This window comes from Loxodonta africana, chromosome 9 (assembly GCF_030014295.1).
Source record: "Loxodonta africana isolate mLoxAfr1 chromosome 9, mLoxAfr1.hap2, whole genome shotgun sequence".
In the NCBI taxonomy this organism is placed as follows: Eukaryota; Metazoa; Chordata; class Mammalia; order Proboscidea; family Elephantidae; genus Loxodonta; species Loxodonta africana.
Window position 1 is genome coordinate 122,326,113 of NC_087350.1, and position 27,897 is coordinate 122,354,009.

The 27,897-nt window shown below is 55.8% G+C and overlaps 2 protein-coding genes and 1 long non-coding RNA gene across 8 annotated transcripts; 1 reads left to right on the forward strand and 2 right to left on the reverse strand.

The window, feature by feature from the left end:
• Positions 1–15,896: 15,896 nt before the first annotated feature.
• Positions 15,897–23,802, reverse strand: LOC135232332 (uncharacterized). Of its 2 annotated transcripts, XR_010322894.1 has the most exons (4): positions 19,962–23,802; positions 18,837–19,000; positions 18,201–18,295; positions 15,897–16,334 (listed from the first exon to the last, which is right to left on the reverse strand). It is a non-coding gene; the product is annotated as an uncharacterized LOC135232332 (long non-coding RNA). The 2 variants fall into 2 exon arrangements; XR_010322893.1 differs by having other exon boundaries at positions 18,837–23,802.
• A 26-nt stretch (positions 23,803–23,828) lies between these two features.
• CLIC3 (chloride intracellular channel 3) lies at positions 23,829–25,210 on the forward strand. The gene is made up of 5 exons (XM_023542193.2): positions 23,829–23,917; positions 23,996–24,121; positions 24,249–24,355; positions 24,427–24,602; positions 24,694–25,210. Exons 1-5 carry the CDS (start codon positions 23,862–23,864, stop codon positions 24,850–24,852), a joined length of 624 nt encoding a protein of 207 aa, XP_023397961.1. The 5' UTR covers positions 23,829–23,861; the 3' UTR covers positions 24,853–25,210.
• Positions 25,211–25,722: 512 nt separating this feature from the next.
• Positions 25,723–27,690, reverse strand: PAXX (PAXX non-homologous end joining factor). 5 transcript variants are annotated; one of them, XM_064290705.1, is made up of 7 exons: positions 27,354–27,688; positions 27,221–27,281; positions 26,858–26,934; positions 26,585–26,780; positions 26,417–26,482; positions 26,147–26,231; positions 25,723–26,041 (listed from the first exon to the last, which is right to left on the reverse strand). In XM_064290705.1, the coding sequence occupies exons 1-7, from the start codon at positions 27,476–27,478 to the stop codon at positions 25,863–25,865; spliced, it is 789 nt and encodes a 262-aa protein (XP_064146775.1). In that variant the 5' UTR covers positions 27,479–27,688; the 3' UTR covers positions 25,723–25,862. The 5 variants fall into 5 exon arrangements, with proteins under 5 accessions (XP_064146775.1, XP_064146777.1, XP_064146776.1 ...); XM_064290707.1 differs by having other exon boundaries at positions 26,678–26,780; positions 27,354–27,686; XM_064290706.1 differs by having other exon boundaries at positions 26,858–26,907; positions 27,354–27,684.
• Between the last annotated feature and the right edge of the window lie 207 nt (positions 27,691–27,897).

Here is a 27,897-nt window from a genome sequence, read left to right on the forward strand (position 1 = left end):
GGGGAGCTGAGCGCACCCTTTGGATCTGAGGTTCCTGCATTGAGATGCTCCCAGACCAAGGGAAGGCTGATGCGTCACAAGGACATTCCTCTAGAGCTGACAGAGAGAGAAAGCCTTTCTCTGGAGCTAAAGCCCTAAATTTGGACTTCTAGCCTACTAGAAGCTTACTAGACTGTAACTCTAGCTTACTAAAAAAAAAAGCTTACTAGACTGTAAGAAAACAAATTTCCCTTTGTGAAAGCCACCTATTTGTTTTATTTCTGTTATAGCAGCACTAGATAACTAAGACAATTTCCAAGAATGGGAATTCCAAAACACTTAATTGTGCTCATGAGGAACCTGTACATAGATTAAGAGGCAGTCATTCGGACAGAATGAGGGGATACTACGTGGTTTAAAGTCAGGAAAGGTGTGCGTTGAGGTTTTATCCTTTCGTCATACCTAGTCAATCTGTATACAAGCAAATAATCCGAGCAGCTGGACTATATGAAGAAGAACGGGGGATCAGGATTGAAGGAAGACTCATTAACAACCTGCGTTATGCAGATGACACAACTTTGCTTACTGAAAGTGAAGAGGACTTGAAGCACTTACTAATGAAGATCAAAGACCACAGCCTTCAGTATCGATTACACTTCAACATAAAGAAAACAAAAATCCTCACAACTGGACCAATGAGCCACATCATGATAAACGGAGAAAAGATTGAAATGGTCAAGGATTTCATTTTACTTGAATCCCCAATCAACACCTGTCATGGACTGAACTGTGTCCCCCAAAAATATGTGTCAACTTGGTTAGGCCATGATTCCCCGAGTTGAGTGATTGTCCACCATTTTGTCTTTTGATGAGATTTTCCTATGTGTTGTAAATCCTATCACTATGATCTTAATGAGATGGATTAGCAGCAGTTATGTTGATGAGATCTATAAGATTAGATAGTGTCTTAAACCCATCTCTTTTGAGATTTGAAAGAGAGAAACAAGCAGAGAAACGTGGGGACCTCATACCACCAAGAAAGCAGTGCCAGAGCAGAGCACGTCCTTTGGAGGTTCCTGCACTGAGAGGCTCCCAGACCAAGGGAAGACTGATGACAAGGACATTCCTCCAGAGCCAACAGAGAGAGAAAGCCATCCCCCTGGAACCTGAATTCAGACTTCTAGCCTATACTGGACTATGAGCAAATAAATTCCGTTTGTTAAAGCCATCCACTTGTGGTATTTCTGTTATAGCACCTCTGGATGACTAAGACAACACCCATAGAAGCTGCAATCAAGAAATCAAAAGACACATTGCATTGGGCAAATCTGCTACAAGAGACCTCTTTAAAGTATTCAAAACCAAACAAGTCACCTTGAAGAATAAGATGCCCCTGACTCAAGCCATGGTGTTTTCAATTGTCTCATATGCATATGAAAGCTGGATGATGAATAAGGAAGACCAAAGTAGAATTAACGCCTTCGAATTTTGGTGTTGCAGAAGAATGTTGAAAATACCATGGACTGCCAAAAGAATGAACAAATCTGCCTTGGAAAAAGTACCACCAGAATGCTCCTTAGAAGCAAGGATGGCAAGACTACGTCTCACATACTTTGGGGATGTTGTTAGGAGGGATCAGTCCCTGGAAAAGGACATCATGCTTGGTAAAGCAGAGGGTCATTTAAAAAGAAGAAGACCCTCAACGAGATGTATTGACACAGTGGCTGCAACAATGGGCTTAAGCCCAAGGATTGTGAGGATGGTGCAGGAACTGGCAGTGTTTCCTTCCATTGTGCATAGATTCGCTATGGGTAGGAATTGACTTGATGGCACCTAACAACAACAACAGCATGGTAGATTGAATAAACTGCACATATTAAATGTGTAGAATTTGGTAACTTTTGATATGTGAGATCATCTCTGCAATCAAGAAAGTTAATGTATATATTAACCCTAAGAGATTCTTGAGCTCATTTGTAATCCCACCTTCCCATCCCTATCTGCCTATCTCTCCCCCTTCCAGCCAACCACTGCTCTGTTCTCTGGTATTATGGGTTAGTTTGTGTTTTCTAGAATCATATAAATGGAATCATACCTTAAATACTCATTTTTATCTGGATTTTTTTCACCCATCGTAATTAGTTTTAAACTATGACTATAGGCTTAATTGATCCAATTCTTTCAGACACACCAGACTCTGAACAAAGAAGACTCGTAAATATGACAAAAAATTTCTGTGCATTTAAAAATCTTGTACATCTATTAAATCGAGATTATAAATTTGGTATATCAAATTCCCTCACACATTTTAAACACCTAAAACAGAGTTTATACAAAACACCGCATGATTACCAAATTCATTGGAACCTTGTATGAACACAATCTACACAAAGCTACTGTTGTTTTTAGATATATTCCTGGGTTTTCACATTGTCGTAAGCAATCAAAGAAAACAGAACTATCTTAGACCAAATGAAACTCTTTGGTAAGAGTCTCTGGGCTGCACCCAGGTTGCCTGGTTTTTTCAAACACTTGGGACCCCTAGCCCAGGTCCCAATCGAAATGCTCCTTGGAAGCAAGAATGGTGAGACTGTGTCTTACATATTTTAGACATGTTGTCAGGAGGGGTCATTCCCTGGAGAAGGACACTATGGATGGTAAGGTACAGACAGGGTCAGCGAAAAAGAGGAAGACCCTCAATGAGATGGATTGACACAGTGGCTACAACAATGGGCTCAAGCACGACAATGATTGTGAGCATGGTGCAGGACCGGGCAGTCTTTTGTTCTGTGGTATGTAGGGTCACTATGAGTAGCAACCAACTCGATGGCACCTTAAAGAACAACAACAACAATACCCCTAATGGGAATGTCTTAGTCCTACTTCAATCCTCCAGATACCTCCCCACCTCCAATTCCAAGCACTTACGCTTAACAAGAGACATTCTTGGGCACTTACGTAGTAGGTATCCATACCTGAGTTAGTTTCTAATTCTCAAAGTAAAAGAACCTCAAGCTGGTTGCCACCTCATTCACAGTTAGGACACCTGCCCGATCCTCCCAAACAACAGGCTGCCAACCCTCTGGCCCTCTGGCCCCCCATTGCATACCAAAATTTTTAGCAAAACCTAAAAGGTGGATCCTTGTCTGGCGCTCTCAGACCTGCCAATGATCTGGACACCCAATAATCTGGACACCGGCCTTTGAGAAAGACAAAGTAAGATTATTGCAACGCACAGAACAAGATGCTGGGAGGAAGTTCCTCAGATCTGACTGCCCAAGCAGGGCTTATATGTGATTGGGGCAGGAAGACGATAGCCGAGCAAGCATACTGCGGAGGGAAAATTCTAGAAGGTGGCCAGGAAACAGGAACTGTCTTGGGTTTTGTCAGACTCTCGCTTTGGAGTAGGGTCTGGGTGATGATTTTTCTTCTGAATCGTCTCACCTGTCGCTGCATCATCTGTTGAGATCAATTAGTGGTCACGGTTGGACCTTCTGTGCCTGCAGGATGGGCCAAATCTGGCTTGGGCTAGTTTAAGGGCTAATGGAAATTTACTGGCATTCATGGGATTGGGATACAACTCCTTGTTACCCACATCTGGGAGTTCTCCAGGCCTTTCCTACCTCCTCAGCCCCCAGAGCTTGTCTGCCTCTTGATCCCTCCCAACTCTCACTCCCCACACCTGGACTGTGTCCTCACCCTTCCCACCTCCACCCCTGGAATTTATCCTGTAGACAGACTCTCACCCAAGTACCTGTCTACAAATTCTTACAGCAGCACTACTCTCTCCCATCAATCAAAAGGTGGATACAATCCAAAGTCTAGCAACAGATGACTGGACGAACAAAGCATGGGCCATCCACACAATGGGATGCCACTGGGCCTTAAAAGGAATTAGAAACTGACAAGTCTACAATGTGGATGAGCCTCAAAAGCGTGAAGCTAAGTGAAAGTGCGGGGAACAAAAGGCCACATATTTCCATTGAGATAAGACTTCCAGAGCAGGTAAACCCATAGACACAGAAAACCAATCACTGATGGCCATGGGCACGGGGGAGGGGCCATGGGGAGGACCGCTCAATGGGAACAGGGTTTCTCTCCTTGGTGAGGACAATGTTCTGAGGTACGTAGATACCGGTAATGGTTGGATAGGATTTTGAAAGTATATTTGTTGTTGTTAAGTACCATCAATTTGGCTCCAACTCATAGCGACCCTATAGGACAGACTATAACTGCCCCATAGGGTTTCCAAGGAGCGGCTGGTGGATTTCATCTGCGGACCTTTTGATTAGCAGCCAAGCTCTTAACCACTATGCCGCTAGGGAATATAAAGACACTATATTATACACATTTAAACTATTAAAACAAAACTTTATTAAATGAAAATCTACCAGTTAAAATAGTATAAACTATAATGTGAGCTGGAAAAAGACTACAAATAAAGCACAGAAATACCGGATCAGGTAAGGGTGAGATAGGATCTCGTTCTGAGGCCAACACTCCCTGGAGTGGTTGAGGAGCTGCTGTGAGAGAGGTGGGACAACTGGCTCAGCCTCTGGTGCCTGGGCCAGAGCTGGAGATGCCAGACCTGAGGCTGCATCAAGCTCCCGTGTTCCTTGAGGAAGACGGTCCACATCAGCTGGTGGTCCGGGAGCTGTTTCTGGAGATGACCTGGGAGAAGAATCCAGCTTCCCTGCAAGTTGTAGGTGTGATGCCTGGGCCACGGCTGCAGATGGAATACCTGGGGCTACATCGAGCCCTGGTGTTGGTGCAGGAGCATGGTTGGCATCACCAGGTAGTCTGGGATCCGGTTCTGGAGGTGGCCCAGGATGAGATTCCAGCCCTCTGGCAGGCTCTCCATCTGGTGCCAGTGATGGAGGACCTGGTGTTCTATCCTGCTAAGGTGTTGGTTCAGGAGTGGGATCTACCTCACCAGGTAGTACAGCAGACAATTCTGGAGGTGACCCGAGAAGACAGTCCAGCCCACCAGCAGGCTTTCCATCTGGTGTTGGTGCTGGTGATGGAAGACCTGGTGCTCTATCGAACTCCAGTACTGGTGTCAGAACAACGTCTGCCTGAGGAGGTGGTCCTGGAGTTTCTTCTGGAGGTACCCGTGCACCGCAAGCTTTTTCTAGTGCTGACATTGGAGGTGCAAGAAGAGAAACGTTTAACACCATGACTGCCTTTCCTCTCACTTTTCCAATGAAGGAAAACATCCCACTGTATGAAGAGAAGCCCAAGTTTTCGACCCTAGAAGTCTTCCCAGAATTTGGTCCACAAGACGAGGGTCTGAGGTTACTCTGAGCTCTGGTCCAATCTGCACCTCTGGGGGTCCTTCCTGTGGGACCCGCCCCATGTCCCCCTCACAAGCTCACATGCAGGCGTGCCCAGTCCTCCTCACCCACTATCGCGGCCTTAATGGGCTTCCGGTGACCCAGCATGGCACAGAGTGCATAAGCGCGATGTTTCAATTCCGACTGGGGCATGTTCTTCAGCACGTACTCCACCAGGAGATCCAGGCAGGGGAAGTTGGGGGGCTGGTTAAAGTCATCGGAATACTCGTACAACCACATTTCCAGGATGAAAGACATGGCTCTGGGGATGGGTGGTGAAGAGAAGGGTCAGAGGCCTGGCCTTTCCCACCACACTGCCCTCCAGGGCACCTGTGTAAGGGCCCTGGTCCCTCTGTCTGCCCTGTCCTTGCAACGGCCAGCCCCATCCTACACCTGACCCTGTGGCTGTCCTGGCAGTGGCAGGTCTGGTCACTGTTCAGGGGGCTAACACAGAGCCTCGGTCTCAGGCAGCACCCCACCAATGATCTGACCAGCTCTCCCTCCTCAGGAAGCCTGACTTACATCCCTTTCTGTCTCTTGGCCCCCTCCCCAATGGACAGTAAACCTCCGAGGGCAGGGAGGTTATGTCTGCATGTTCACCTCACAGCCTGGCACACAGTAGTGCTCCAGGAATATCTGAGGCTGAGGACAGACTGTGTGTATCCTCAGCCTGCCTGCCCAGGACCTCAGGCCCTTCCACCTAGAGGGTGGGCACCAGTGTGCTGCCTGGTTCTCTGCATGCACATGAGGGTCTCCTCTCCCACGGTCACTGTTCTCCCAGGGACAGGGACCCCATATGCAACTCAGCCCCCATGACAGGGGTGCAGGATTCGGGACCTGGTTTCTCCCCACCTCCTGGCCTGGTCCTGGGATGGGGAGAAGACAACCAGAAATGGAGGGGATTGTCAGGGGGAAGGGCTCCTTCAGGGGCCAGTCTGAGCCCCCAGCCTCCCCTCTGCTCCCCAGGACTCCAGGGCTCCAACTCAGATCTGTGTGAACCGCTTTCCTCCTGCAGGGGGCGACGCTGAACTCATCCCTCCAGGGGGATCTAGATGTGTGGGACCCAGGGTGTGACCAGCCCCAATCCAGACACACCCCCTACCCCCCAACCCTTCTGTGGAGACAGCAGCCCCTCCTTCTCCACCCAAAGTCCGCTCACTCTATCAGGTCCTCCTGGGTTCCGCCATCTGGGACAGGATAGGGGGAGTCGCGTCCATACCTAGAGGAGACATGGGGCATTATATCTAATGCACTGTGGCCACTACCTGCTTCCAACATCTGGTGTTCCTGTGTCAGTCCCCAACTAGAATGGAGGCCCAGGAGGGCAGGGCTTCCTGTCTGCTTTGTTCATTGAACAGTGCTAAGTGCCTAGGACAATGTCTGCAGCACTCGGGGACCCATAGATGATTGTTGAATGAATGAACCCAACCAGCACCTTCCCTGATATCTGAGTGCCCTGGGCCCCTCTGCCCACCCCCAGGGACTACTGTTCTACCTACACCAAGGACAAGGACCCACTGGACGCATCTCAACCCCCTTTACAAATGGGAAATAGGTTTGCTCAAGGGCACACGGTCAGTGAGGCCTGAGGCAGCAGCTTCTTCATGGAGGAGAGGAAAACAACAAATGTGAACATCCAGCCCCTCCAGCAGCCTTTTCCACAGAGCTGGGCTCCAGGTACACACTTCCCATGGCTTGTCCCATGTGGTCCTGACAGTTGCTCCAGCAGGTTGATCCTTTACCACACCCTTTTCAGAGGAGCAAACTGAGGCAGAGAGGTGAGTGACTTTCCCCAGACTCACAGCTGGTAGGTGGCTGAGTTCCCACTGGGCTGTGGAGGGTGGGGTGCTCACCTTTGGAATAACAGTTCCAGAACCTGCTGGGTGGTAGCGTAGGTTCTGTATGTTTCCAGGAAATTGTCGATGAAAGATGTTTCACCTTCCATGAAGGCAGGCACCAGTCGCTCCACCTGCTGCTCCAGTGAGAGTGGCTGGACAGTCTCCACCTCACAGGTCTCCTCCATGTCCTGGTCCAACCCACAAAGACACTGGGGTGGGACAGAGGAGGAACATAGTATCAGAGGCAGCCCCATGGGCCACCAGGAGGGTCGGAGTCCGAGACCTCTGTGACCAGTGACAAGAGGTGGGACAGGAATGCCCCAGCAGAACACAGTAGATTAGGTGGGTCAGTGTATGAGGACACACGTGAGGCTCCTGCAGCCCTGCTGTGGGTCAGTGGGTGAGGACACACAGAAGGCTTCTGCAGCCCTGCTGAAAGGGCAGCAGAAGATATCAGCCCAGGGCCAGCAACAGTGAGAGGCTCAATTACCATGGGAAACCGCCTCCCTTCTGGAATATTCTGCAGCCACGTCAGGACACAGCTTCTGACCTAAAGGGGTCAAGGTAATGTGTTCCTCGACACTGGAGTTTGTTGAAAAAGGTATATCATATACTGCGCCCCGTGCTTTAGGGGAAAAGAAGCCTGCTAAGCCTGAGGATGTGTGAGGCTGGGAGAAGGTGTGGAAGGACAGTCCAGCTGACTGCTGCCTGGGGCCCCTGGGCCGAGAGTTAAACTCTGAAACAGGAGCAACCTGCAGAAAGATGCCGGGGCTGACGTGCAGTGCAAACAGCATAAAAGACTCATTTCTGATATTCGTGCACCTGGCCAGGGCAGGCAGGACAGTGGGGCAGGGAAGGAAGGATGGTGGCAGATTCCTCTGGGAGGGGCCTGGAGTCCCTTGAGAGGGAAAGCCCTGGGAGGGAGATAGGGATCTCTGGGGTAGAGCCTGGGCCCTGGGCTCCCTCTAGTCATCTGGGGTCCTGAGAGGGGAACCCACGCCCGCACTCACACGGAATCTGCACCAGCCCTTCCTGGTCCTTTTCTTGGGGTCGGTGGATTTGATGGTGCCATCTTCCTTCCCGTTATGGATCTCCTTCGGGGGGTTCTGCAGAGACAGAGCCCAGCAGTGACCCGGGAGGCATCAATTGCCCCTCCCAGCCGCCTCCTTCCCTCTCTGCCCCTTTAAGCCCTTGTGCCCCCTGGGCCTCAGAGGAGCTCCCAGTTCTCTATCTACACCACGTGCTGGGCAGGTCAGCCTGGGGCTGCACCATCCAGCCCAGTCCATGTTCACTGACTAGGGTTAGAAATGGCAACCTCTGAGTATTGCAGCAGGATCTTGGAGGAGCTGGGCTGGCACAAAGGCAGCAGTGGGTGGTCAATGCCAGCAGCTAGGATCACAGGGTGCCTGGCACACACAGGGCAAGCTAGAACTCAGAGAAGGCCCCCGTGAGAGTACCAGCTCAGCCTGTGACCCCCTGACCATCCCTCCCTAAAGCCCTGGTGTGAAATGAGGCCCCCGGGTAGGAGCTTAGGCCCCAGCGTCTTATGTGATCAGCGGGTTGGGGCAGGAAAGTGAAGCATGTCTCTACCTTTGCCACCCCAGCCCCTAGTCTCCAAGGCACCCAACCTGACGGACTAGGCCCACCCACCGCCCCGTTCCAGGTCAGTCCAAGGCTTATGAACCCAGTGATGGTGAAGGGCTCTGGGGATGGAGCTGGGGAGCTCTCAATGGGTGCTGGTCATGAAGCAGCAGCAGCACCATTTTCATCTTCCTCCTCCTCACCTTTCCCCTCCCAAATCTCCCCAGATCACATGACCCCTCCTTCCCTGACCCTACCCTCTTCCCTCCCATTTGGATCCTTCCTCTTCCAACAACTTTCTGCTTCATCAGTTCTGTCCTCATTTCCTCGATGCCCCCATTGCCAGGGACCCCATGAGGACAAGGGCTGGTGTGACCTGGGGGAGGGGCGTAGGGCTGCCCAGGTGGGATCACAGTGGTGGCCTGGTCTGGATTGGCAGCCCTGGGCCACCCTGTGTCACCTTTAGGATCTTTTCGGTAAATGACAGACAGCGGGAAAACATGTTTCTAACTCCGGCATCTCCACTCAACTGAGCTGGTAGGGGGCTGTCTCTAGAATGTGGGTGTCTGGTGACCAGGGTTCTGAGTTCTATGTCCTCCATTGTCAAAGAAGTGAGGTCATATCCTGGGTCCCCTGACCTGGGCCCAATGTTAGATAAGACCTCCCCCAAGTCCCTTCTGGGCTGCTGAATGCCCACCTCTCCCCTTGCCATTTCCTTAACTCTACACAGTGATACCAACACAGTCCCCCACAGAACCCAGGGCAGGCTTGGGTGAGCCAGGGCCCCAGCTTTGAGCAGACAGAGCCAGCTCCAGACACAGCTTATCCCTCTTAAGCTGTTTGTGACCCTGGACAAGTCTTTGTGCTTCTCAGAGCCGTCTCAGCCTCCCCTTCACACAATGGGGATCATTCTAGCAACTTCTTCCTAGGGAAATCAGCAGGTGTATGTGAGATAACACCCATAAACCCGTGGGCTGGTGTCACACGTAGCTGACGCACAAATTCAGAGATGGGAGAATTTCAAGCAGGGATGGGAAGCAGCATGGAGGATACCTCAAAACAGGGCTGGGTTCTGGTGGTGTGAGCTTGGGAAAGTCACTTCCCCGTGTGTACCAGAAGGGTTTGGAATTAAACAAACATCAAAACCCTCCAATAACTTCCATTATTTAGAATCTGACCCAGTGTCTCATCTTGGACCAGGGGATGGGCAGCCTGCACAATGGCCCCCAGCTATCCCTCCTGCTGGCCTCCACATCCTGCGTGACCCCTTTCCCTAGTGTGAGTGGGGAGTCATGGACTTGCTTCTCAAGAATGTTGTTGTTTGGTGCCGTCGAGTGATTTCTACTCACAGTCACCCCATTTGGGCAATGTCTCCCGGCTCTCTCTTATGCTCCCTCTCGCTCTGTCATCGCCCCCCACCCTGCACACCCCAGGAAGGAGCTGTGATGTACGACCTGCCCTATGAGGCTGACATGAGAATGACTCGAGGCCCTAATCAACAGACACAGAGGAACTGAGGCCCCCAGTCCAACAGCTCACAAGGTCCTGCCCACAACTCAGAGTGAGCAGGGAGCGGATCCTCCCCAGTCAAGCCTCCGTTGAGACCACAGCCCCAGCCTTGTGAGAGAACTTGGGGCAGAGTCATCAGCTAAGACATGCCTTGTTCCTGGTCCACAGATACTGTGAGATCATCAGTGTGTCCTGTTGTGAGTCATGAGTTCTGGGGTGATGTTGTCACAGGGCAGGAGACAGCTCCTCCAGCCCCCTAGGTCTTGGGACCTGGACCTGCCCTCCTCCTGCCTCCCTCCTCTCCTCCCAGCTCCCTCCAGCCACACTGGCAGCTTTCCAACCCTCTCTCTGGACAAACTCACAACTGCCTCCCGGTCTCTGCACCAGCTGGGCCTTCTCCCTGGCACGGTGTCCCCCGACTCTTGCAATGCTGTAGAATGGCTTTAAAGTTAAAATTTACAACACTTTTTAAAAAAGCTGCATCTGCCTTCCTCTTGGGACCTGGACCTGCCCTCCTCCTGCCTCCCTCCTCTCCTCCCAGCTCCCTCCAGCCACACTGGCAGCTTTCCAACCCTCTCTCTGGACAAACTCACAACTGCCTCCCGGTCTCTGCACCAGCTGGGCCTTCTCCCTGGCACGGTGTCCCCCGACTCTTGCAATGCTGTAGAATGGCTTTAAAGTTAAAATTTACAACACTTTTAAAAAAAGCTGCATCTGCCTTCCTCCTGGGCCCGAGTATGTACTGAGCTCCTGACCTCAGGATACCTCATGTCTATGATATTGGAGCTGCCCAGCTCAACCTGGGTATTGCCATAAGGTAGGTCCCCAGAAGTAACCCACAGTCTGATGGAAATGGTCCACCGAGGATCAGACCTGGCAGGGCCAGAGGGCACAAATAAGTTAACTCAATAGGTAGTCTGGACCCTACATGCTCCCTGTTCGTACCAGGGCCTCTTCCTCAGTCCACCTCTGGCCTCACCGGTGCTTGCCTACACCCAGCTGACAGTGGAGGAAAAGGCACTGACCCATTCATGGCTTGTCAGCTCGATCTGTGGGTGCACCCAGAAAGTGGGAGCTGCTGCCTGCACCCTCACTCAGGGTGGCCGAGAAAGAGAGTTGTCGGAGGGATTTTCCAGGGGGCAGTGCTTCCAGCAGTCCGAGGGCCCAGTAGCTTAGTGTGGTGGGAGAAGTGGGCTGTCATAAGGACATACGTGAACTCTTGTGCAGGGAAGATTGGCCCAGCTGGCTGGTCAGAGACCCCTATCCAATGACACACCAGCTCCCTCACCCTTCGGGGGCAATAACTCTGAGGCCCATGTACCCTTCAGTGTCTCAGGGGTTGGGCCGAGTGCCCACAGTGGGAACTGACTCAACAATGAAACATGTGCCAGCAGCCTTCCCATCTGATTTCACCTCCTCATCCCCATCACTGTTTCCTGGGACACCTCCCAAATAAACCACTTGTACCTGAGCCTGTCTCGTATACTTCTGGGGGACCCAAGCTCTATAGTTTTCATTGTGTGATTATGTAGACTGCTGCGACTTAGAATCTCTTCTTAAATATTTGTTAGCATCATTGTTTCTCTAATACTGAGTCTTAGAATGGAGTTAGAGCATCATGTCATCATTATTCTTGGCTGCTGCTGAGCCAGTCTCCAGGTCCTGGTGACCCCATGTGCTACAGGGTGGAACTGAGATCCAAAGGTTTTTCTTGGCTATTGTCTTTATGGAAGCAGATCGCCAGGCCTTTTCTTCCATGGAGCTGCTGGGTGGGTTAGAACTGCCAAACTTTAGGTTAGCAGCTGATTGTAAACCACTTGTGCCACCTGGGCTGCTAGTAAACCACAGGGCATCAGATTAGGGTTTATACAAATTACACTCCACCAGCATGAAGGGCGATGTTTATGTAGACTTGGGCTGTACCAGGCATGCACACAGGTGGGGTGTGTGTGTGTGTGTGTGTGTGTGTGTGTGTGTGTGTGTGTGTGTGTGTTCCTCATTAAAAAAAAAAAAAAACCTGTTGCCATAGAGTCAATTCTGATTCATAGCAACCCTAGAGGACAGAGTAAAACTGCCAGCATTTTGGTTAGCAGCCAAGCTCTTATTCACTGCACCACCAGGACTCCTGTATTCGTCATAGAAGCCCTAAAAAGTGGGTGCTCTTGTAATCCTCATTTTATGGACGAGGAAACCAAGAAAGGTTAAATAACCCACCCAAGGCAGGCAATCATTGAGCAAGTTGGGACTGACACCGTGCTGTCTGTCTGCAGGCAGAGTCCTTGTTCTCAGTCCACGTGTTGCCAGCCTCCCAGTGGACAAACATCAGAGGGAATCATCTCCAGCACTTGTGTTTCCTTTTGTATATTTAAAAAAAAAAAAAATCCACTTTGATAGGGACCAAAAGATAAACTGTGGTGCCACAAAGAGAAATGAAGCCCTGATGCATGCTACAACATGGACGAGCCTTGAGGACATTATGCTGAGTGATAGAAGTCAGTTACAATAGGACAGATATTGTATGAGCTCCGTTATATGAGAGACCAAATTTCACTAGTGGTTACCAGGGGTGGAAAGGAGGGGAAGAGGCAGCCATTGATTGGAGGCAGCGAGCAACTTCATGGTGATGGGAAACCTGGCAATGGCCATGGATGGTAGAGGCCCAACATGATTGATGTAACTGATATCACTAATTCATACACCTGAAAAATGGTGAACTGGCAAATGTGGTATTATATATTTTTACGACAATTAAAATAAAACATTTATATTGTAGAACAAAATTCTAACTCACACACACAAAAAAGAAAGACCAGTTTTACTGGTCTGACATAGACTGAAGAAACCCCAAGAATATGGCCCCCCGGATATACTTTTAGCTCAGTACTGAAGTCACTCCTGAGGTTCATCCTTTAGCCAAAGATTAGACAGGCCCATAAAACAAAATGAGTCTAAAGGGGCACACCAGCCCAGGGGCAAGGATGAGAAGGCAGGAGGGGACAGGAAACCTGGTAAAAGGGAACTGAAGGCCAAGAAGGGGAGAGTGTTGACATGTAGTGGGGTTGGTAACCAATGTCGCAAAACAATATGTGTACTAACTGTTTAATGAGAAGCTAGTTTGTTCTGTAAACTGTCGTCTAAAGTACAATAATAATAAAATAAAACATTTATCAGGATATGTACACACACTGTGGTTCTCCTCCACGTGCCTGTTTCTTGGTTTTCTGTGGAGTTTCTGTTCATGACCTCAGCACGTGTCCTACTTGGGGATCAAGAGTTTTCCTGACTGTAACAGCTCTTCTCAAGGAGTTCGGATATTTGGATGCGGATGAGGGGCCTGTGGTTAACAACCCTGAAAATCAGCTCTGGCTTGAGAGAATGGAGACTTGATGGGTCTGGGACTAGATGCTGTAAGGAGGGAAGGGGAAGCTGGACGAGGGCACCCAAGAAGACCCCATTTGGGCAGCTCCAGGGAACAGGGAGCAGGGACTGGTGGACAATGAGGAGAGAGCAGCCCCTGTCAGCCTGTGGTCTCTCAGCTCGAGGTTTAAACTCCAAAGGCCAGAGGGTGGCTGCCTGGTTCTCATCCTGCGACCACCCATTGCAGAGTGGGCCAGGGCAGTGGGACTGACAGCCCACCAGGAAGGAATGCAGTCAGGGAGGCAGCACAAGGAAGACAAGGCAGGGAAGCTGCGAGAGCTGCGGACACCCACCACAGGCTCCCTTCACAGGCCATCGATCTATTTCCAGTCTGTCATTTGCCTTCAGTATCCACCTTGAAAACTCTGTGTCTACATTTTAAATTCTCACACAGTCAAATCTCTACCTTTTCAGCTGAGATTGAGTCCTGTTGCGTTTTAGGTTCCCAGGGGGCGCAAATGGCTTGTGCTTGACTTCCGACCTAGAGGTTGGTGGTTAGATCCCTCTCAGCGGTGCCACAGAGGATAGCCCTGGTGATCTGCTTCCATAAAGATTACAGCCAAGAGAACCCAACAAAGCTCACTTTTACTCTGTAACACATGGGGATGCCACGAGTCAAAATCAAGTCCATGGCGATGGGTTTTATGCTTCAAATATTCTTTTCTGCTCCAAATCCAGTTAAATATTTATGCCTATGTTTTTGTATTTCTACGTGAGGGTCTCTCACACTTCTGGAATGTGTTTGGTGTGTGGAGCCAGGGGAAGAGACGCCAGTCCCTGTCCCACCTTCTATAAGACCAGGGGCTGCTCCTCCACTTCTCTCGTGGACACCAAGGCCCGCGCCTGCCTGGACCGCACCTGCTTCCTGTCTGGCTGGCTTGACTTCATGACCACGCCCTGGCCACTGCCCCAGGACTATGTCCAGGAGAGAGAGGAGCATGAGATGGGCAGTCATTTGGCCCGACAATAACACCCTGCTGAGAAAAACCGTCTCCCTGGAGTTCAACAGGCTGTTGGACTTGGGGTTCCTGGGACTGTGCTTATTGCCCCACAGTGGTCCGTTCTGTTTCCCCTGTGGTGGCCTCCCAGGACACGAGGCCCCTACGGGTCTCCACCGGGTCCACTGTGCCCTGTAGGCCAGCATGGATCCGGCACCTGGGCCCACATGGGGAGGCTGTGGTTGGGGCTGAACGAGGACCGTGGGTTTCCACTTGGGGCAGGAGTCCGCCTTGAGTCCAACCCCCATCTGCACCCTGACCCCAACTCCCCCCGCCGCCCCTCACCCGTGGCCTCACAAACCCACAGGTCACAGCCCCAGTCCAGGCCTCGCTCTATCCCAAGGTGCACTGACCTATTGGAGGCAGCAAGGGGCCCTGCAGGTAAGTCAGATGCTGAGCCACCTGGGTGGGGCTTCCAGGCATCTACACTGGCCCCTGCAGGCCCAATGTCCCCAGTACGCCCCCAGCAGATTACCAAGGGAGCCAGCACCGTGGCCCCTTCACAGACAGGCCAAGCCAAAAGTGTCTGCTGAAAATCTTTATTTGGAGTCAGGAGAAAGCAGCCCAATGGGGAATGGGCAGAGGGTGGAGGGGGGGGATGTGGTCCAGGCAGGGCTCTCTGGAGGTGCTAACTGGGGCTGCTGTGCTGGGTTGGGAAATAAGGGGGGATGACAGCGGACAACTCGGGGTGCAGTGGGCAGGGCAAAGGATTGGGAATGAAGGGGGACATCAGTGGAGCCACTCGGGGTGCAGAGGGGCAGGGCAGGTGCCAGACTCAGAGAGGTCCCCTCGGTGGCTGTCCTTTCAGAGCAAACAGGGGCCTAGAGGGAGACTTGGTCTATACTGTTCCTACCCCACCCCTCCAAAGACTGGGCAGCTGTCATGGATTGAACTGCACCCCCCAAAAACGTATGTTGGAGTCCTCACCCTGTACCTTGTTTGGGGATGTGATCAGCTGGCGTCATCTAAATGGGGAGAGCAGACACGGAGACAGTCACACAGAGAAGATGCCAGGTGGGGTTACAGCTGCGAGCTGAAGAATACCAAGGATTGCCAGCAGACACCAGAGCTGGGAAGGGGGCCTGGAGCAGTACCTCCCTCAAAGCCTCAGAAGGAATTGACACGGCCGACACCCTGGTTTCAACTTCTGGCCTGCAGAGCTGTGAGACGGTAAGTGTCGGTTCTTTAAGGCCACTGACGGGTGGTATTTTGTCGCTGCAGCCCCAGACACTGAGATAGCCTGTCACTGAATGCCGTTTACCTGCATACCTGGGTGTGTGTGGAGGTGGTAAACTGAGGGGAGACCCTCCCTGTCGTACACCAAGGGGCGCTCACGGAGGACAGTGTGGTCACAGGCCTGGGGAGCAGGGCCCCAAGAAGGAGCCTCACACCACCAGCAAGGACACGGGGTGGTGGGTTTAATTAGGTAAAAGAGAGGATCCTGAGTGTCCCGGGAATTACAGTCAGGGACTTCTGAGGGTAACGAGCAGGGGCCTAAGCTGACAAAAAGGGCAGCAGTGGCCCCTGCCTGGCCCAGGTGGGGCGTCTCCTGCTGACTTGGGGCAGGTGGGGACTTCAGAGAACACAATCCTGAACGCCACAGACTCCAACACTCTGATCAGTCCCAACGTCCTCCAGAAGTGCCTACTCACCCTACCCACTTTCAGGAGTGCAGCTCTCTGTGGGTGCAAAGAAAATGTACGTGAGGAAACAACAGACAAGGCAGTGGACCCCCTCATTGCCTCCAGGTCAGAGCTGCCCAGGACCAAGCTCAGCCCAGCGTGTAGCACAGTCATTCAACAACACTTTACCCCCAGAAACATAGGGACATAAGGATATGGGGACACAGAGATGTGGGGACATGCGGATGTGGGGACACAGGGACACGGGACATGAGGATGCAGGGACACAGAGATGTGGCGACAGGGGGACATGGGGACATGGGGATGTGGGGACATGGGATATAGGGACATGGGACTTGGGAACATGGGGACATGGGGATGTGGGAATGTGGGGGCACAGGGACACAGGGATGTTGAAATGTGGGACACAGGGATACAAGGACATGGAGACATGAGGATGTGGGGACACAGAGACCTGGGGACATGGGGATGTGGTGACACAAGGATGTGGGGACATGGGGACGTGGGACTTGGGAACATGGGGACATGGGGATGTGGGCACGTGGAGGCACAGGGACATGGGATGTGGGGACATGGGGATGTGACAACACAAGGATGTGGGGACATGGGGACACAAGGACACAGGGATGTTGGAATGTGGGGACACAGGGACACAAGGACATGGAGACATGAGGATGTGAGGACACAGAGACCTGGGGACATGGGGATGCGGGGACACAGGGACATGGCAACATAGGGATGTGGGGACATGGGGATGGGGGACACAGGAACATGGGGACATGGGGACACAGGGATGTGGGGCCATGGGGAATGGGGACACAGGGATGTGGGGACATGGGGACACAGGGACGTGGGGACATGGAGATATGGGGACATGGACATGGGGACACAGGGAGATGGGGACATGAGTACACAAGGACACAGACATGGGGATGGGGGACAGAGGGATGTGGGGACATGGAGATGTGGGGACATGGGGACACAGGGACGTGGGGACATGGGGACAGAGGGATGTGGGGACACAGAGACATGGGGACATGGGGACACAAGGACATGGGGACGTGGGGACACAGGGACATGAGGATGTGGGGACACAGGGACATGGGGACATGGGGACACAGGGACATGAGGATGTGAGGACACAGGGACATGGCGACACAGGGTCATGGGTACATGAGGACACAGGGACATGAAGACATGAGGATGCAGGGATGTGGGGACATGGGGACATGGGGACAAGGGACATGGGGACATGGGGATTCAGGGATGAGGGGACATGGGGACATGGTAACACAAAGACATGGGGACATGGGGATGCAGGGACATGGGGCCATGGGGACACACGGAGATGAGGATGCAGGGACACAGGGAAGTGGGGACACTGGGCATGGGGACATGGGGACACAGGGAAATGGGGACAACAGAATGTGGGGACACAAGGACATGGAGACATGATGCAGGGATGTGGGGACATGAGGATGTGGGGACACAGGGACGTGGGGACATGGGTATGTGGGGACACAGGGACATGGGGACACAGGGATGTGGGGACATGGGATGTAGGGACATGGGGATGTGGGGACATGGGGACACAGGGAAATAGAAATGTGGGACACGGGGGTGTGGGGACATGGGGATTTGGGGACAGAGGGATGAGAGGACATGAGGACACAGGGTCATGGGACATGGGACACAGGGACATGGGGACACAGGAACGTGGGGACATGAGGACACAGGGATGTGGCGACATAGGGACACAGGGACGTGGGGACATGGGAGCGTGGGGCCACACAGGCATGGGGACATGGGGATGTGGAGACACAGGGACGTGGGGACACAGGGATGTGGGACATGAGGACACAGGGACATGGGGATGCGGGGACACGGCAAAGCCTCATTTACCTGTCTGGGCGGAGGTGAAGGTTTTTCAAGTGAATCCTTTGCACTTTATGAATTTCTCATGTTCGTTCAGGGCTTCCATGTTCACGCCTGGGCTCCTGTGTGAAGGCGAGATGAGAAGGAGGCTGGATTTGGGGGTCACTGAGGGGCAGGTGTGGAGAGACAACACCCCCAGCACAGGGGGTGGTTCTGTAGAGGAGAACCCAGCCTGAAAGGCAGCCCAGAGTTCTGGGCAAGTCTGACCCTGACGAGCCAGCAATCACAGCCACCCGAGCAGGCCTGAGGATGAGGCTATGGGGGCAAGACCCCAGCCAGAGAGCAGCCCCTCTGGGAGTGCATGCGGCCTCCAAAGCCACATTCAGGATTCTGGGCCTGACTCGGGGGCCTCGTCCTGACCCCCGTGAGAGCTACCCTGTACTGGGGTCCCTCCTTCACAAAGGTCTAGCAGCAGAGCTCACCCCTGCCTCTTGCTGACCCCAGCCCCAGCCCCAGAGACCCCTGGAGACTTGCTTTGTAGCTGCAGCAGCAGTGGGAGTCCCCTTCATGACCTGCCCCCCCATAGTCCTACCCTACCCGTGGTGTCCCCCAACCCGTGTCCCCTGCAGGGAGCTCGGACAGGGACCCCTGAGCCCACTGTACCATGGGCAGAGGCCAGTGCAGGGCCACAACCCCCTGCGTCCTGGGGTGGAGATGGAGGTGGGGCCAGAAGCTCCCTTCCCCATGAGCTTTGCCATGAGGAAAGTTTTCCCACATTGTGGTCCTTCACGGCAGGTCCTGGAGCAGCATGTGCTTCCTGTTCCCATCTGTAGGCAGAGAAGAAATCGGCCTTCACTTTCTTCATTCCTAGAGAAAACACCCAGACCATTTAAGGAACAGCCTAGAAGGTTCTGGATTCTAGGCTGCCCTCACCGTACAGCACACCCAGCCCCTAGAGCCCCCAGCCTGGCAGGAGCCCAGGGTCTTGCTGTTCCCCACCACTATGGACCCCAATCACCGAGAGAGAGCCGCCTCCTGGGGGAAGGGTCCCCAACCCCTCATGGAAACACGAGGAGGGGTCAGGGCAAACAGTGTCAGAGTTTGGAGCTTGACCATTTCAGCTCAGGGCAGCTGGACACCTGTCTCTGCCCCACAGCTATGCTTCCATCCCTCCCCGATCCCTAACCCCCATATTCCTGCCAGGTCAACAGCTAGGACCACCCAGATGGACGGGGTGGTCAGCCAAGTCCCTGCTGCAGATGAACCCGCCATACCTGGGGTCTGATCTCAGGTCACTACTGCCTCCTGGGGCAGCAAGTCCCTGGGAAGGTGAAGCTTAGCATGCCCTGGAGTTCGGACAGGGCAGGGACACTCAGGCAGGAAGGCCACCCTGGGCATTCTCCGTGTGTGGATGGGGTTGGGGGTGGGGTGGGGGGCCGGACTCAGGGCACTGTATGTGCCAGGTTCCCCCCATTCTCTCCATCACAGCTCTCTTCTTGTGGCACTGATCCTTCTTTCCGGGGAACATAAGGCGGCACACCTGAGCCGTCCTCAGCTCTTCTGGCCCAGGTGTCCCTCTGCTCAGGTGCCCCCAAAATTTCACTGCCACCTGCTCCCGGGCATAGAGCACCCCAGGACTCCTTCCTCCAAAGTTTGCTGATGAACCTGACACACCTATTTTACCAGTGTGTGTAACTTCAAATATTCGGTAGCCAGAGGAACAGCAGGTGGGGCTGCTTAGGGTAGGCGAGAAGCCCCTGAGCCAGCAGGGGTGGGGCCAAGACTCACAGGAAAGTAAACGAAGCCTCTAGGTTCTCACCCTCCAGGGCAGTCACCATCATGGGGGACACCTTCTTGGGCCTCTTTTCCATGGACAAGTCCTTGTCGGCCACCACTGCCTTCATATACCAGGTCCCTAGGAGCTGGAGGTGGGTGAGGCATAAGCCCTCAGCCTGTCCCGACCACCCCACCCGACCCAGAACCTGCTGAAACCCACCCGCACCCCAGCCACACACAGCCCAGCTGCCTAACTGGAACCGCAGTACCAGCTGTAGCCCCTAAAGGCTGGCCAGGCTCCACATTTGGATACCCTGGCTTGATCAGTGCAAACCCAGCACACAGTCCCAGCCCCAAATGGAGGCAGAGGGTGTCTGTGCCCTACAAATCTCTTCTCTGCCAGGACAAGGTCCTGTTCCAGACAATCCCGAAATGCCTTGGGGAGAGGGTGCTAGGGTGCTAGTTCAGCAGGGTTACCGAGCTGAGCCTGCTCCCTGCCCCAGGCCCCTGTGCCGAGGGAGGGGCAGGTCCAGGGACAAAAAAGCTCAATCTTCCTGCTCCCTCTGACTACCCGCTGCCGGAGCACAGAGCCAGGGCCCTAAACTGGACCTAATCCCCATCTTAAAATGACACCCCCTACAGTCTGGTGGTTCCTCAAAAAGCTAAACATAGAATCACCGCATGACTCAGCAATCCCACCCCTAGGTATGTACCCAAAGGAATTGAAAACAGGGACTCGAACAGTTTTGTGTACACCAGTGTTCACTGCGGCACTATTCACAACAGCTGGAAACAACCCAAGTGTCCAGCAACAGGTGGGCTGATCAAAATACGTGGTCTATGCATACAGTGGAATGCTCAAGCGTAAAGAGAAATGAAGTCCTGAGTCATGCCCCAACATAGGTGAGCATTGAGAACACGACACTGAGTGACAAGGTCAGACACAAAAGGACAACATTGTATAATCCCATTTATATGAAATACCTAGACTAGGCAAATGCGCAGAAAGAAGTAAAATCGTGGTTTCCAGGGGCTGGGGGTGGTTATTGTTTAAAGTGTACTGGGTTTCCCTTTGGGGTCAAAAAGAATACACACACACACACACACACACACACATACACAGAGACAGTGGCTGCAACAGTGGGCTCAAGCGTAGTGAGGACAGTGCAGGACCAGGCAGTGTTTCATTCTGTTGTACATGGGGTCGCTATGAGTCGGAACTGACTGCAGGGCACCTAACAACAACATACACTGTGTATGTTACACACTACATATGTTACACACTACATACGTTACACATCACATGTTACATACTACATATGTTACACACTACATGTTAGACTCTATATACGTTATACACTACATACATTATATACTGTATTATTATGAAGCCCTGGTGGCACAGCAGTTAAGTGCTCGGCTGCTAACCAAAAGGTCAGCAGTTGGAATCCACCAGCTGCTCCTTGGAAACCCTATGGAGCAGTCCTGCTCTGTCCTATAGGGTCACTACAAGTTGGAAACCACTCGACCACAATGGTTTTATTATTGTGCATATAAAATTTTACACACACACACACGACATGTGGTGAACAGGTACAGGTGTGCAGGGCCTTCGGCTGCTTCCCCAGGGTTGGCAGTTTGTGAGGGAAGCAGAAACCAGCCAGAGGAGCTATGACTGTGGCGCCGACAGTATTGGCATGGCTGAAAGCGTGGAGCACCGGATCTTCACAGGGGCTTCATAGAGGCGGGGTGGAGGGGAAAACTCAGGCTCCTACCTGACTATGTGACCACTGGAGCCCCCCGCACGCACGTCGGTGCCCCTGAGCCCCGACCGCGTGCTGGAGAGGACGGCGCATTTCGGGCACGGCACAGACTCCCGGGAAGGCTGCGGAGCCTTGAGCCGGGGACAGGAGCCCAAGCCGCGTGGACCAGGGCCCTTGGCGAGGGGGCAGCGGGCAGAGCGCACGGGCGGGCGTGGGGAACCGGCGCCGCCGGAACGCCCTGTCCGGCCAGCACCACTCTACGCGCGCCAGGTGAGCCGGGCGCGCAGGCTCCGGGCAATGCAGTTTGCGGCCACCGGGTGGCAGCCGAGCCTCCTTGGGCGCCCTGCCTGGAGGAGGTCGCCCCTCCGGGGTCCCCTGGGGCTGCTCCCCTTCCACTAGGCGCCCGGGGGCGGGGGGAGACGGGAACGGGGTGCACCCAGGTTGTGGGCTCCAGCAGGCTGGGGATCTAACTTCCCTCCCCACACTTCTTTTTATAAGGTTCGAGGAGAAAGAAAAGCCAGCGCTGGGCCTGCGTGGGAGAGCAGTAGTGCAGGGTGGAGGCGCCTCCACCACGGTCTGGAAAGCCAAGCTCATCTCCCAGACTGGCTGGCTGGAATGTGGGGTGCTGCCCTGAGCAGGAGTGCAGGCTTGTCTGTGACACCGCCTGACCCAGCAGGGCCAGCTGTGCGTTGGGTAGCGGGTCCCTCCCAAGAGGGCTCATCACTCCTAATGCAGATCCTAGAGATGGGGAAACTCAGGCCACGGCTAGGATGTTCCTCCCCTCTCTCCCAACAAGCAGACACCCTAGCTCTCTGGGCCCAGGCCCTGATCAACAGCAGGTGCTCCCTGCAGAGGGCCCTGAGTGCAGATCTTGGGCTGGGGTCTGTGGTGGGGGTGCCTGATCCAGAGCTGTGCCCACCACCCCCCAGCTAGTGGCACTCCACCCCCCTGCCTCTCACTCAGTCCACTGTTCTTGAACCCATCCGACTGTCTGCCCTGAATCAGACCCACAGTCCTGGGCCCTCAGCCTGTACCAGCTGCCTCAGTCTCAATCTCGGGCTAGCCCCAAACACCCAGTTTCCACCTGCAGTCACACCCTGGAGCTCAGCCTTCTGCACGTACAGTCCTGCACAGCTGGCTCTGAACCTGGGCAGCCTCACCTCCCGACTAAGTACCTGGTGGGGCGGCCCCTGGGCCAGGGAGGGCGGGGCAGCCAGGGAGCCTTAAAGAGCACAGGCCCCTGCCTGGCGCCCTGTCTGTGCTCAGAGCCTCTGCGCCTGCCATGGCTGAGACCGCCAAGCTCCAGCTGTTTGTGAAGGTGCCAAGAGGGCTGGGCTGGGGGACAGGGCCTCGGGGGAGGAGGCTGAGTGGCTCTTCTGGGCTGAGCTCTCTGGTGTGGGCTGAGGGGGTCTCCCAGATAGTGGCTGAGCCCCTGCCGTTCTGGTGGGCTTGGGGACTCAGGCAGCTGTCAGCAGGCTGAGTAAAGTAAGGGCTGCTTGGGGAAGAAGGCCCCCAGTAAGTCACCCCCAAAGTGGGGGAGTTTCTTCACTCCCAGTCTGGTTCTGGGCCCAGCCCATCACTTGGGGCAGGGGTGGGGGGAAGCCCTGGTGGGGAAGTCAACCAGGCTGAGGCCCTGGAGCTTGGGGTCAGTGTGCGGAAGTGAGGAAGGGCTGGGCCAAGCAGCTCTTTGGCCTCAGGTCAGTGCGCATTCTTGGGGTCTGTCTGTGTGTAGAGGGGTGGAATGTGGCCGGACTCCACCCCTCCCCACCTTGGGGGTGCGGGGAATCAGCATGGTGCCAGCGGAGATGCCCAGCTCAGAGGCGTGAATCACTGAGAGAACAGCTCCCAGCCCACCCCACCCTGTCACCAGCTGACGGGCCTGGAGCAGGGGGCCTGGCCTCTGTTCAGGCTCTGAAGATAAGGTTTGAGGGGCCGGAGGTCCCACCCCACCCTAGCAGCTCTGCACCCTCTCCAACTCAAGTGCCCTCTTGGAGCGGCCCTGTCCAACCAGCCAGCCCTGGCGCTGCTCCCAGCCCGCCTGGTGGTGGATTCCTGGGGCTGCTCCCTGCCCTAACCCCCTGCTCCACCCACCCAGGCGAGTGAGGATGGCGAGAGCGTGGGGCACTGCCCTTCCTGCCAGCGGCTCTTCATGATTCTGCTCCTCAAGGGCGTGCCCTTCACGCTCACCACCGTGGATGTAAGAAGGTGAGCCCATCCCCGCCCTGCGACCCTTCCCGGGCCTCCGCGCCGCTCGGCCAGGCCCTCCTTCCTCCTGTACTGCAGGTCCCCAGACGTGCTGAAGGACTTCGCCCCCGGCTCGCAGCTGCCCATCCTGCTCTACGACGGCGACGCCAAGACAGACACGCTGCAGATCGAGGAGTTTCTGGAGGAGACGCTGGGGCCGCCCGAGTGAGGGCCCCGGGCGGGGAGGGGGCGATGGGCTCCGGAAAGGACGACCCAGGACGAAGCTGGCGGGATGCGGGCAAGGGAGTGCTGACCGGGCCTGATGGAGCGTCCCCACCCACCCCGCCCGCAGTTTCCCCAGTTTGGCGCCCCGCTACCGAGAGTCCAGTACAGCAGGCAACGACGTTTTCCACAAGTTCTCGGCGTTCATCAAGAACCCAGTGCCCGCGCAGGACGACGGTGAGTGGGGCGGGAGCAGGCTGGCCGGGAGGGCGCTCCGGGACCGGATCCTTACTGCCCCCATCCCCCAGCCTTGTACCAGCAACTGCTGCGCGCCCTGGTCCGGCTGGACCGCTACCTGCGCGCGCCCCGAGAGCACGAACTGGAGCGCGAGCCTCAGCTGCGTGAATCGCGCCGCCGCTTCCTCGACGGTGACCAGCTCACTCTGGCTGACTGCGGGCTGCTGCCCAAGCTGCACATCGTGGACGTGAGCACGGGCGCGGGCGGCGGGGCGCGGGGCGCGGGGCGCGGCCGGCGGGGCGCGGGCGCGCGAGGGCCTGACCCGCCTCCCCCCCCAGACGGTGTGCGCGCACTTCCGTCAGGCGCCCATCCCAGGCGAGCTGCGAGGCGTCCGCCGCTACCTGGACAGCGCGCTGCAAGAAAAGGAGTTCAAGTACACATGTCCACACAGCGCCGAGATCCTGGCGGCCTACCGACCAGCCGTGCGCCCCCGCTAGCCGCTCACGTCTCCCTACGGACCGAGCTCCCCGCCTGCCGCCCCCATGCCCACTCGTCCGGAGCCCTATCGAGGCACTTGGGCCTGAGTGCGCGTGATCTCACGTCCGAGGGCCCAGACCCCACGATCACTGCCACCCCTAAGCCCCACCTTGGGAAGCTCAGCACCAGATGACCCGCCCAGAATGACAGGGACAGGAGAACGAGCAGGTGCGGGGAGAGGGACACAGCCCTTCCCCCACACACACAGCAAACCCAGGGGCTCAGAGCCTCCTGCAGCCATCTGGGGCCTGCGACAGGGATTGCGGGGACAGGATTGGGTTCCCAAACCAGTCAGGCCAGGGCGGGGCGGCAGGATGGCCGAGGAGGGTGGGGAGCCAGGGCCCAGCCCTTGGCACCCCGGGGCTTGGGGCTTGGGGCCAGGGGGGCGGGGCTGGCCCACATTCCTCAATCCCGCCCCAGCAGGTGGCCGCAGCCCTTCTCGGACTCCTGGTGGGGGCAGCTCCAACGGGTTACTGCCCAGGCCCTACAGCGCATCCGTGCATGGTGTGTGGCCATCTGGGTGGGGTCTGTCAGAGTGACGTGTGCAGGGCGGGATGTGTGCCGGGTTGGGGTGGGAATAGCGTCGACCTCTTGGGTAGCTCTGGGCCTGCCCTGCACCAGCTTCACAGGCAGGGAGGGCTGGGCGGGTATGCAAGAGCCGGGGCTCCGGCAGACCCAGCGACCAGGAGCCTCCTCCCGAGAGTGCCCAGGAGCCGCAGGTTTGAGCCAAGATGCAATCTGCTTACTTCCGGTGGCCCCGATCCCAAGGCAGCCCCCAGGAGCAAGTCTGGCCCCGCACCTCTGCCGGAGGGCTGGAAACAAAACAACTGTTGCAGTTTCTGACCCATAGTAACCCTAAGCGCAGTGTAGAGCTGCTTCATTGAGCTTCCAAGGAGGAGCTGGCCGATTCCAACTGCCGACATTTTGGTTAGCAGCTGAGCTCTTAACCGCTGTGTCACCAGGGCTCCGTTTATTTGGTGGGGAAGGGGCTGGAGGGGCAGCCTCGTGGGCGGGCAGCAGAAGGGCAGCCGTGGGGTGGGCGGGTCTCCAGAGGACTGCCCCTCCTCTCCAGGTGGATTTCTGGTTGGGTTACACTTTTTGCTGTACCTTCAGGTGTCATCAAAGTCCACACCACTGGCCGGTTTCTTACTGGGAATCAGAGACAGTGTGACATTATGCAAGAGGCCTGCAGGGCCTACCTCGGGTCCAGGCTAGGCCTGGGTACAGGGGGTAGGGGTGGTGGCGGGCAGGTACCTTTTGAAGCCAGGGTTGATGAGGGACTCTCCAGGACACCGTCTCCTGACCCCAGGTCCAGGGCTACCCCTCTGAGGATCAGGGTCTGGGGGAAAACAGGATGGGGGGCTCCTGATCCCCACAGTACCCTCATCCACAATCCCTCTCTACATCAATAGATCCTCTCTCTCGAGCGTAAGACTCAGAGTGGGCTTGTTCTGGGGAAACTGAGTCCCAGAGGAAGGAACGTGGCTGTAGCCCAGGTCAAATACTGAAGGGTGTGTACCTTACCTGGTAAAAAGAGCTGCAGCCCTGCCTGTAGGGGGCTCTTCCTGGGGCTGGCTGTCCTCTCCGCAGCTGAGGAACAAAGCCAGTGGGTACCCACTCCGCACCAGGAATGAGGCATGAGCAGGGGACCCCAGTGAAGTGCAGGGCCCACCCCCCACCGCCACCACCCACCCCACCTGCCAGCCGCTGCTCCAGCCTGCACACACGCTCTGCCAGGCCCAGTGTTAGCTCCTGTAACCTGGGGGCTGCCTCTGGGCCTGGCACCTTTGAGAGGTCGAAGGTCAGGGTCGAGGGCCCACTGGAAAGAGTCAGGGATGCGAGGTCCTCCTGCAGGGTCAGGGTCACAGCTTGCTGCTCACAGGCTGCCCTGGAAAAGGAGATCGCTGAGTGGTGGGGGGGACCCACCAGCTCCTGCCCAGCCGCCCTCCCTGCTCCGGGGCTCACCTGAACCGGGGGGCGATGTCCTCAGCTGCACTCAGGCCAAAACGAGCCTTCTGCAGGGCACAGGGGCTTGTCACCAACTGCCGGAACCCAGAGCTGCCTGGGACCCCAGAACCTTCTGGGGACTCCAGAGCCTGAAGGAGTGCTCGGACCTGGCTTGGCCCAGCCCCACCGGGAACACCCCGATCTTCCTGGGAGGGAGGTCGGAGCCTCCTGGGCCCCCAGACCAGCGTTAAGGCTGCAGCTACAGAGCCCTAGGGAGATGCCCTGGCCCTCCCGAGGCACCCAGCCCCGCTGGGACCCCACCCCTGGTCCGGGTGGCAGGAGTAGGGTGCTGCGGTCCCCGGCGCCCCCACCGTTACCCACGAGGGCCGGCAGGTGGTCCGGCGTGAAGCAGGTGCTCCAGAGCTCCGCGGCGTCTGTCACACTAGGGCGGGAGGGGCTGTCAGGCGGGGCCGCCGTTTGCCCGGGCCCCGACCTCCCGCGACCCCCCACTCACTAGATGTTGAAGGGGCCGCGATCCCCGTCCCTGGCTCCCTCCCCCTCGCAGTAGCACACGAAGCGGGGGGGCCCAGGGCCCGCCGGCAGCGTGCAGAGCGGCGGCGACAGGGGCGGTGGAGCCATGACCCCCCGGCCAGGGGAGGGACCGCGATGGGGGTGCTGGGGGCCTCGGGAGGGACGGGTCGGTCCGCCGGGCTAGGGCGCCTGCGCGGGCCGAGTATCTAGCGCCTGCGCAATGAGGACGGCTTCTGGAGTCGGAGGGAGCGCAGGCGGGTCGTGGGGTTTGGGCGCTTGCGCGGGGCGGGGCTTAGAGGGCTGGCGGGGCGGAGTCTTCCGTGGGCGCGGCTTCAGGGGGCGGGGCGTGGTCATCTGCAGGTGGGCGGGACTTAGACGGGGCGGGATCTGCGGGGCGGGGTCTAAGCGGGGCGGGGCCTAAGCGGGGCGGTCCTGGGCTCCGACCCCCGGGCCTCCTCGGGCCTCCTCGGGCCTCCTCGGGCCTCCTCGGGCCTCCTCGGGCCTCCTCGGGCCTCCTCGGGCCTCCT

Excerpts from the sequence above, each read along its gene's own strand:
- PAXX (XM_064290705.1), bottom strand. The coding sequence starts at position 27,478 with ATGGCTCCACCGCCCCTGTCGCCGCCGCTCTGCACGCTGCCGGCGGGC. Across the intron at positions 26,935-27,220 it reads CGGACCACCTGCCGGCCCTC|TTGGTGACAAGCCCCTGTGC; the intron begins GTGGGTAACGGT and ends GGGTTCCGGCAG. Across the intron at positions 26,483-26,584 it reads AGCAGCGGCTGGCAGGTGGG|CTGCGGAGAGGACAGCCAGC; the intron begins GTGGGTGGTGGC and ends TTTGTTCCTCAG.
- CLIC3 (XM_023542193.2), top strand. The coding sequence starts at position 23,862 with ATGATTCTGCTCCTCAAGGGCGTGCCCTTCACGCTCACCACCGTGGAT. Across the intron at positions 23,918-23,995 it reads ACCACCGTGGATGTAAGAAG|GTCCCCAGACGTGCTGAAGG; the intron begins GTGAGCCCATCC and ends CCTGTACTGCAG. Across the intron at positions 24,603-24,693 it reads CCAAGCTGCACATCGTGGAC|ACGGTGTGCGCGCACTTCCG; the intron begins GTGAGCACGGGC and ends CTCCCCCCCCAG.